This window comes from Aulonocara sp. 'chitande type north' Nkhata Bay, linkage group LG12, assembly GCF_057382095.1.
Source record: "Aulonocara sp. 'chitande type north' Nkhata Bay isolate Kocher_YH1m ecotype deep benthic linkage group LG12, A_spYH_male_GT1.1, whole genome shotgun sequence".
Taxonomy (NCBI): domain Eukaryota; kingdom Metazoa; phylum Chordata; class Actinopteri; order Cichliformes; family Cichlidae; genus Aulonocara; species Aulonocara sp. 'chitande type north' Nkhata Bay.
Window position 1 is genome coordinate 984,769 of NC_141355.1, and position 10,841 is coordinate 995,609.

General features: G+C 43.6%; 1 protein-coding gene across 1 annotated transcript in view; it reads right to left on the reverse strand.

The window, feature by feature from the left end:
* The window catches only part of npr3 (natriuretic peptide receptor 3), a 29,247-nt gene extending 18,406 nt beyond the window's left edge, over window positions 1-10,841 (reverse strand). Inside the window, exon 1 of the mRNA XM_086313119.1 lies at window positions 9,852-10,841. Within this exon, the coding sequence (XP_086169245.1) occupies window positions 9,852-10,512 (661 nt within the window). The 5' untranslated portion in view covers window positions 10,513-10,841. The remainder of the gene's footprint in view (window positions 1-9,851) is intronic.

Sequence of the window (10,841 nt, forward strand, 5' to 3'; positions counted from 1 at the left end):
TTTATAGAATCATATTTGTCCGCAGATGTTGGCAGCTGTCAGCGAATAGTTATCAGCTATTTGGAAACAAAAAAGACTTTTTAACCATAACAGCAAATGAACTGTACAACAGAAAATACAAATGCTATTTATGGTCTCCTCACAACAATGATAAGAAAAATAAACTGGGCCAATATGGCATGTTTGTTATCTCTGAGTGGGAGACCATGTGATCTCTCCTCTCCCACTCAGAGACACAGGTCTCCCAGTGTCCAGCATTCAGAGGCTACCTGAGGAGTCGTGTGAGAGACAATCTGCTCACACAGACATGTAGAGCCAAATACTGTCAATAAGGCCTCTGCAATGTTCTGAAGACAGTTAAACTTGTCAGATAGTGACGTCCAGCAGGTGAACATGCAGCTCCATGAACACACACAGCTGTGGATTCCAGCTGCATCTGTAGTTCTGCAAACTTTGACACCACAGAGTCGAGGTTTTTATTTCAATCAGCTGCATTTTGATGTCATATTAACTCAGACAGTTAATGCGAGACAAATCCAGCTGCTCATTAAAGCTTCTGGTTTGATCAGAAAAGAAAACATTGGTCCAAACACCTGAAAGTCCCAAAAACACATAGTGAATTCTGTCTCGAGTCTACGGATGTATCCGTGTATCTCCGCGGTGCTGATGCTGCGCTGAGCGGAAAGCTCCTGAAGCTTTTGAAGTGTCGGAATGTAGAAAGCTAACAACGTCCCTCTCACCAGTAGCTAAGTTATTTTAACCCAATTACAAGTTGAATCTGGTAGTTGGGGTTGTTAGCTAAGATACCGTCATTAAGAAGCAGCACAACTAATGTGTCTATGCGAGCTGATTTGCGATGTGCACCGCTGGCGTGGCCATTTATTTTCTAATGCTCCTTCTCAGATTAACTCACTGCGTGTCGTGCGCAGGGCTGGACTGGGACAAAACATCACATAAATATTTAATAACAGCGAGACATTTTAAATGAGAATAAGAAAGTATATCTTTGTGCCCCCCTCTCCCTGTTAATGCCCTACCTGCCCCCCTGGCAAAACTTTGCTTGATCCGCCCCTGCACAGTTACCAGCTGTCAGCTACACAGAAAAGGATCCTGGTGTTATTTGTCTCTCAGAAACAGTTCATAACTTCAACTCTTTCATGTCACCTAAAAGGTAAACCAACTCTACTAACTAACATTATGAATAAAGTTCACTATCAGTAACTTCATAGCACCACCCAGCTGTAGAAACTCCATCATGCTAGCTAGCACGCAGTACGAAAAAGTCAGCACAACGAAAATAAACTCCACCTAAACTTGGTTCATATCTGACCCAGATAGACTGCAGGTCATAACTTCTTACCTGAAGTTCAGTTCACCTGACACTCGGACCGGCGGCCGCCTCGCGTCTCTCCTCCTCCTGCCTCCCCTTTCTCTCATCCACCAGCTGGCCTCTGTGGAAGAGTTTTTTTTACACACTGGCCAGCATCTGGCCAATCCACCACCTCTCATTGTTTATTCCATTACAAAAAAAAATCATCAGCCCATAAAATCGAAAAATCACCATCGGCCCACCGAGCAAATGCCCGGTATCCCGATGGCCAGTCCAGCTGTGGTCGTGCCATTTGTTAACCCTTCGTGTGCCGACTGTGGCACGTGTGCCCAGGGGTGCCGACCCCAGGGTAGACACAGGGACCCTGACAGTTTCTCTTTGTTTCCATTATTGTGGTTTTTATTTATATATAATGCTTTTTTTCTGAACATAGGCTGCTGCTGTTCTTTCTTTCTGTTATGAGTCTGAGTAAATGAATCTCTGCATTTGGGCACACTCTGAGGAGGAGGCTGTTAAAACAGTGCGTTTATTTACTTCTGTTGACTGCTTCTGTTAGCTTCAACCACAAACTTACTCATGGACAAATAAATAAATAAATGGCTCTTGTAAAAACTATCAACGATAGGGCGGCCTATCGTCGATATATTCGCCCAATCACCCAACCTTAGTGCAAGCACATCACAAGATATTGTGAAATATCAATATCTACAGCCTGAATCTCATACATTCTACAAGAGCCTGAGGTTATGGTTAGGTGTGGAATATACGGCTGGAACATTTGTTACCGCGGGAGTGTCATCCTAATCCATTTCATCCACAATCCGGCAGGTAGCATAGGAACGTGGAAGGTCACCTTTCGCGTTCCCATTGAATGCCTCGGGACGTGACAAATTGTCGGTATATTACGTGTCGTGAGTGAGAACGGGCTGAGGTCATGAGCTACCTCCACCAGCTGAGCCAAGGCAGCATGGATGCATGCTTTCATATGTTGCAACAGAATTTGAGACCAGACAATATTTCTTCGGTCATCTAACGGAAGTCTTCTAGCTAATGGAAGCACCTGTCATCTTATTACCTGATATGGGGGACAGGTAACATCTGAAAATAACACTAACTCTATTTTGAGTGATTTCATCAAAATGTACTAATTGGCTTTCATGAATAATAAAATGGGATTACCTGTGAGACAACTTTACACCTTGACTCTTACTGCTGAGCCGTACTGTTGGAATATATGCAGACTGTATTCTGATGCTATCAAAATAAGAACGGTCTGTTCTGAAAAGCACATCAAGCGTTGGTATGTTTATGCTGTTCTCCATTAAAAGTTAAGGTAAATTCACAACAAAAGCAGATTAAAGGTTATTAAAGGATAAACCGACCTTTATAAATATGGGTCTTTATAAATATAGTAAAAGAACACAAAACTCAAAATACCACAACACAAGAATCTGATTCTGTGGCTTTTCCAAGTAGAGACATGGATGTGAGGTGGTTGTAGCTTAGGAGGTAGAACAGATCATCTATAAATTAGAACAGCGGTCCCCAACCCCCGGGCCTCGGACCGGTAGCGGTCCGTGAGTCGTTTGGTACCGGGCCGTGAGAGTTGAGGCTCAGGTGTGAAATGTCTGGTTTTCAGGGGTTTTATCGGTTTTCGGCGTTATTTTGTTATCGTTTTTATCGTTTACTCTGTTTTCCTGGGTCTTTTCACGTGTGCTATGAATAAATCTTCTTTTTTTCAGTACCGGTACTAGTTTTATTTTGTTATATTTATCCGCGACACCTCACGTGTCCGTGAAAATATTGTCGGGCATAAACTGGTCCGTGGCGCAAAAAAGGTTGGGGACCGCTGAATTAGAACATTGGTGATTTAATCCCTGGCTGCTACAGTCAGCATACCCAATGTCTTTGAGCAAGATCCTATCCCCAAGTTTCTCTCCAGTCCATCCAGAGAGGGATGTTGGAAAGTAAACCCTTAACCATAGAAAAACCTCATGAATGTGTGAAAGAGATATGTTGTATAAAGTGTTTTGAGTGCTCAGAACCAGCCATTTACCATTTACCAGTACTACAGATAAGAAGCTAATGACTCGGCAAATCCCTTTGAGTAAGAACTTTGCACTGGGAGAAAGAGCACCTTTTAACCGGAGCTCTCTGTCAAAACAAGCCTCAGTGAGGGCAGGTATTTGACATTTGAAAAGTTGCAGCATCAAACGAGAAAGCAGAGAGATAAGCACAGAGAGTCTAACCACTAACAGCACAAAGCACACACAAAAGTCTGTACTAGCTGAGGTCTTAATGCATCGATCATCCAGGTAAGGATATCCCAAAACTGGACGTGGTGTTTTCACAAAATGCTTTTCAGTAATGATGGGAAGTCCCCCAGCAGCCGGAGCTTATATCAGAATAACTAAGCTCAAAGTCACCATCACTCAAAAGGAAAGACTGAAGCTCGATTTTTAAAGTAGATGACTATCTCCTGGACACCTAAAGGCTTTGAATCCCATTTTATTTTTGGAAACTGCGAGAAATGCAGGACAGTATGAGGTCTTTAAGACATAACTGACCTGATCATTCAGGACTTGATACTGGATGGAGAAGGATTTTAAATTTAATTTGAGAGTAAGTCAGTAAAGAGAAGCTCATATGGGAGAAATATGAGCTCTCTTTTTAGTTCCTGTTAATATTCTGCCTGCTCTGCTATTAGAAAATGGCAACCAATACTACATTTGTCATGCGCCGCGGCGCGCGTGCACAAAAAGGATCCAGACGCAGACACCGCGCTAACAGAAAAGACACGTTATTGTAATAATGAAAGGCGACCCGGGAAAACTAGGGAGCAAAACAAGAAACTAAAAACCCAGGGAAACAATGACACGAGGAAGCCGGGATCGGGACCATGGGAGGGATAGAACGGGACCGTGGGAGGGAAGTGTGGCAGTCCGTGAGCAGGAAGTCCGTGGGGATAGCGAATAGGCCAGATGATGCACCGAGTGATCCAGTTGAGCCGGAGGACAGGCAGGTGGCAGACGCCGAGTAGAAACCACTGTGGGGGTGACTAACGGACTGGCGTGGAACATCCGTCAGCGCCGGGTTAAGTAGATCTTCGTGTAGTCACCGTGATGGAGAGCAGGTGCGCCAGTGATGGCCCAGCCCGGGGGTGTGGCTACCCGAGCATCACGCATTCCACAGACACAGGACCACGGACCATGACAACATTATTATTATTAAGGAGTTTCTATTACTGAATGATCCTATTAACGATTGTCATTGGCTTCACTCTGAGAGTCACTACTAAGCAGCATATTAATGATGCTACATTTGTGCACATTAATTGGATACAATGTGGTCAAATGTCTGTGTTTGTTGTATCTCCCCTGTCTGTTGTGATCAGTGCTGGGGTCGTCATGTGTTACACACATTACACAACACTGTTCTTCAAAGTAACGCAGTGTGTTACTTAATTACTACCAGGAGAAAATAATTCATTATGCTACTTGTTATAATAGTGTTGCATTTCTCCATAAGATGACCTGAAACACATTTAAATCCAAGGCTACAGTCCTACACAACAGCCTGTAACGTTGAGTTGTGTTGCGTGGTGGAGCGGAGGCGGCAAAACACCTAGCAGGCTAATCGGAAGAACACACACTCACGCTGGTATCGATAATCCACGGTGGTTCTTTAATACGCCTTCTTCAACAACCATATAAAAGCCCGGCTGAACGGCTGCGGCTCAACAACATAACGCCCAGCGTTCATACAACCCAAGCGTTGCAAATAAAACAAAAAAAGGTCTGGAGAAGAAAACATAAATCTGTCCCTCGTTAAGCACAAGCGTGAAGGCACGTGTCCTCATAATCCCGGAGCGAGAGAGAGAGACCAGTGGCACACACTGATGACACCATCAACCCTCGACTTGGGTGTCTTAAAGGGACACCACACCATAGTGGCTGTTACAAGCCCTGCCCTAATGAGGACACACACATGATTTTTCTCTCAGTATTTAGGTATGAACAAACACAAAGCAAAGATGAAAATCAGAACAAACTTTATCACCACAGTGACTCTAACTTAGAAAGAAGAACAGGTCGAAACAGAGGCTGCAGTCCAACTGCTCACCTGTTTGTCACCTGTTGAAGTTCAGGCTCTGGCTGCTGGGGTAGGGTCAGCATTCGCCCACTCTAACATCACTTGGCTAGCTTAGCATTAGCATGGCGTCTGTGCAGATAGATGCAGCTTGCACTTTACCGTCGCGTTCTCGTCCTTTTATGTAGTAAAATAACGTCCATATCCATGCTGTAGACTGCAACAGACTGAAACCAGCTGATTGTAGCTCGAGTGCATGTCACACTGATAAGCAGACTAACTGTTAACCCGAACTGAACTACTGCGACTCAGCTCTGCAAAACTGAGTCTCATCCCTACTGTTTATACAAGATATTTGGACATTATTAGTGTTTTAGCAGTAATAACTCACTATTTACCACAGACGTCATCATTTTCTTATTGCTGATCAAGCACCTCTGTGCTGTCAGGTGAAAGCAACACCATACAGCAAAAAATAACGAATAATATGTAATTATTATCAAGTTGACCTATTCCTGTTGGTGCCAGGACACCACTCTGGTTTGTTTGGGCCCATCCTGAGCCCTGGTGATATTTCGCAGTACAATAGTTGCTTTGCAGGCTGTAACGCTGCACTGTGACAGGCCAACAACACCATTTATAAGATCATGTTGGCAGTTGTTTTACACTGAAGTAGTTGTTCATCTTGAACAAGTTGTATAATATGCAACAGTCCATGTTTGTGGGCATTTCTGTTCTTCTGAACTCTCCATACAGAGTTTTGTGTAAAAACTGATCATTTCCTACAAACATGACTATGACATCATAACAGATGAGAGTAGCAACTGAGTGCCAGCACGGGGAAAAGCTGAGAGCTGTCACAGCATCATCAGACATGATGCCTCTCACTGGAAGCTAGTTAGGAAAGATTTACATTTCTTAGAAAAGCCTGCTGTTCACATTGGTTATTGATGTTTTTGTGTAGCCACACATGAAACATGGAGGAGCGTTCAGCTCTGCCCACTGCTCGGCTGTTGAATCCCATAAAATATCTCAAACTCATGTCTTGCTATCAAGTACCCTTAGCCTCTCGTCACCATTTAAAGTTTATCACAGGCAACTCTGTATGACACCGGCGCAGCTACTCTGATATGGTTCCACTTCCTCAGGGCTGTCATGACCACAGCAGCGGTGCCAACAACCTGCTTATCAGTATTTTAGCCTCGCGCTTTAAGCACATATCACATGGGTTCAAATGTGTTGAGTGAGTCCCTGGATTGATTACTGGGTGGCCCTATGATTTGCTGCGCTTCATTACCATGCTTTATTTACCAACAGTAATCCCACTGGTTTAAATGGTTTTGGCTTACTTTACTTTCCATTGGCAGTTTTTAATGGCTCCATGCAAAAACACCTCTGGACACACTCGCAGAGAAGAAGCTGTGTGACACAGTGATGAGCAGTGAAACACAGTGATACAGCAGCAAACAGAGCAATCGTGTAGAAATGACAGCATACACGATGCTAGTTGGCTGGTGTGGTTCAAGGTGAGTTGGAAATGTTCCTGGAGAGAAGAAGGAGTCCAGATTGTCAAGTGAGAAGCAACAAAACCATTAGACACGAGATGATGGACCATGCAGACAGCATGCAGGATGTTATGTAAGTCTGTCTAAGCAGTGGAGGCAGTGGGCGGGGTGAGGACAAACAAACACACACATGCCTATCACCTCCGATAGCTTGTGCTACACGAGGGATGTTTGCTTGGATCTGAAAAGGAACAGGCTGAAAAATCGCACATGTTTTCAGAGCTGTGAGGAATCACTGCAGAAGCAGCAGAGCTATATCTGACAGGGTTTCTCTCAGTTACAGGACAGCTTCCTTCTGTATTCATCTTAATTTTCTAAAAACACCAGAGATCTTTAAAAATCTGGGATTATGATTGGATACATTATTATAGATGTTACATTATTTACTGTAGATAGTGCCATGCAAAAGTATTCGACCTCTTTCTGATTCCTTAGTTTGTTGCATATTTATCACACATGATTCAGATGAAACAAATTTTAATAAGATAACATTGTTGGTTTTTAATAATGATTTCACTGTAAGATTAAACATATCAGATGGACTTTGAATAGGCCACTAAAAAACCTGTTTCTTAAAAACTATTCAGAGGAAGACACTCTGTGTGTGCTGCTGCAGGACATGAGTGAGCAAACTGACATTGTCCTAGAATTCATGGTTCCACTAATTACATCCAGATCCTGAAGCATGAAAGCAACCCCCGACCATCACACCACCACCACCATGTTGGACTGTTGGTGTGATGTTCCTGTTATGAAATGCTGTCTTAGTTTTACATCAGCAGTGATGTCCACAGACTATTTCCTCCAAAAATAATCAAACATCATCGTGAGATGAGCCGGCGTTTCTCCTGGAAATCGCCCGTCGATGCCGTTTCGCTGTCTCTTTCTTATTGTTGAATCACAGGCTTTGACATTAAAGGGGTGTGGCTAAGGAAATTAATAATGATAATGGATTGGATTTATATAGCGCTTTTCAAGGCACCCAAAGCGCTTTACAATTCCACTATTCATTCACTCTCACATTCACACACTGGTGGAGGCAGCTACAGTTGTAGCCACAGCTGCCCTGGGGCAGACTGACAGAAGCGAGGCTGCCATATCGCACCATCGGCCCCTCTGGCCAACACCAGTAGGCGGTAGGGTAAATTGTCTTGCCCACGGACACAACGACCAGGACAGAGAGCCCGAAAATCGAACCTGCGACCTTCCGGTTACAGATGCGCTTCCCAACCCCCTGAGCCACGGTCGCCCCAAATTAAACCCAGGTCTTAAAAAATGATGTGGTTGATCACATGACTCATGATTTATCAAATTGGGGCTTAGGGCTGTTCGATATAACGATATATATCGGATGACGATATAAAAACATCTATCGTTTCATTTTACCCTATCGTTTGTTTCGTGGTGTCGCAAAATAAACTGTTTACGGCAATATTTGTTCATGGTTCTGATGTCGCTGTAGTTATTATTAGTTTCTTAAAGTTCTCTCTTTCTCTTATATTTAATATAACCACACTACGATGGACAAGCGCCTGTTTTTATGCGTTGTCGTTAGCAACAACGACAGTAACACCATCGCCTGTCCGCTTGTTTTCCACATAAACCTTTCACAATAAAGCTCAAGATCCTGTTGAGACTTTTCAAAATAAACTGAATCACGTGAAAGAATATGCAGAGAGTTTACGGATGAGAAGCAAAAAAGAGCCACCAGGTGCTAAAAAATAAACCTTAGACTCAAACGTTAGAACAGGCTTCTCCCCGCAACACGCCATGTAAGAAATACTCACGCAGCAGTTACAACTTATGTCTAAAATGTGTCGTTTCATGCATCGGTATGATAGATACACGAGATCCAGATACACGACGCCCAGCTGGAAACACTTCAGCTGCCCGAGATTCACAGAATTTACAGAAAATGTTACATTTTTGTGATTTATATCGTTATCGGACGATAGATGTTTTACAGCGGGATATGAGATTTTGGTCATATCGCACAGCCCTATTGGGGCAATTACTTTTTTTTAATACACAGGACCAGGTGGGTTTTTTAAATCATCATTTAAAAACTGCATTTTAAATTTGTCTAATATTAAATTTGTTTGATGATCTGAAACATGGAAGTTTGAGAAATGTGCAAAAAAGTGAAAATGCTTTTCATTGTATTGTCTAGTATCATTTCTGAAGCACTGCCTTTTGTTATGTGAATAGTGTAGTAAGAGAACAGGACAGAACAGTGAATAAGAGAAAACATCTCTCACAGCTTCAGGTTGCTTATTGTGTCTGATAAAACATTTAGTTGATTCATCGAGCTGTCAGTTAATCCCTGTGCATGAGCAGATCGTGCTGCTTTTGGTAATAATGCCATTTATTGCGTGTACTGAGAGGCTGCTGTGGAGGAGGAGATTAAAAGAGCCACAACACTGACCGAGTTCAGACTGCTGAAGCTGAAATGGGCTGAAACGTGAAACTTGGATAGTTGTTAATGTACAGACTGTGAATACTAGTGTGACAGTGCAGGTATATACTTGTACTTACATTTGCTGGCAGTGGCTAATTTAGCCCATTACGATTGTTGCATTCACTGAAATCTGCTGTAGAGGAGGACTATGAGTGCATGTACAAACTGATATGTCAGATAAATGCAGGCTTGTGAAGGGCACGTCAGTGTAGGGCTCATTGGTTTCATCAACTGAAACTCGCTGGCTTTCATACAGAACACAAACCATATATAGTCTACACCGAGCTATGAATGATGGTTAGCTGTCAGCCAAATCCAGTGACGATGAGCTAAAGTCAAGACTTATTTCAGCTGTCATTAAGCACACTGTAGACACCGTCTAATTAAAGAGTAAGGAAAGCTGCTTTACCTTCCATGTCACTGATGCTTCGCAGCAGCTCGTCAGTGTCCAGGGGTTTGTCATCAGTTAACACATAGCTTTCAATGTTATAGTTACTCATCAGATGGTATACTCCTTCTAACGTGAAGTAGCAGTTCCGCTGCTCCCGGTCGTCCTCGAAGACCAGCAGAGCGCTCCTCCAGGAGAAGTGTTCAAACATCGCCGTGAAAGTCTCTGCCATTTTCACGTATGGCGGGGCGATGCGAGTCAGGTGGGAGTATTCTTTGTTCTTGTTCGCGAAACCTGTGGCCAGGGCACCTGCCGAGATCACCGGGATGTTCCAGTGGGACGCCAGCCTTACCACTGCCGCAGCCTCGTACTCGCACACAGGACCCAGGATCAGGTCGGGCTTCTGTCCGCAAGACCTGTCCGCCAATGTGAAGAAAGCATCATAGAGGCAGTCGGAGTTTTCAAACTGGATGTTGAAGTTGAACCCGGAGTACTGACCCCCGTCTGCCTTCAGCCTCTTTTGTGCGTAACGGATCGCCGGTGCGACTCGTTCATATGAAAAAAGATAAGAATTATTTTGTGGCAAAAATACCAAAACATCTAAGTCCTCGGTCATGGTGTTTGTCATAACTGGGCTCAGGGCTACCAAGAAATAGACACATAGTGTTCTCAAATGTGGCATGGTAGCACTTCCTCTTCAAGACAGACAGCCAAAGACTTTTAGAGAAATATTCTTCCAATGTTCCTTCCCTCAAGTTGGCTCTCGGCAGCGCACATAGAGCTGCAAACAGAAAGCCCTCTGTCGTTAGTAAATGCCTTAATAGTAAATAACTGTATTTGTCTTTTGGAGAAGCCAATCTACCAGAATGGGTGTGTTTTATTCTGCATTTAGAGTCGCTTCCCAAGCTCCTGAACCTGTTCAAACTATTTTCTCAACAGTTGATCGTGCCAGGCTCGGAAATTCTTCCAGCTCAGTCAACAGCCATCATACACGCTGGCTCCGGCCTGGAG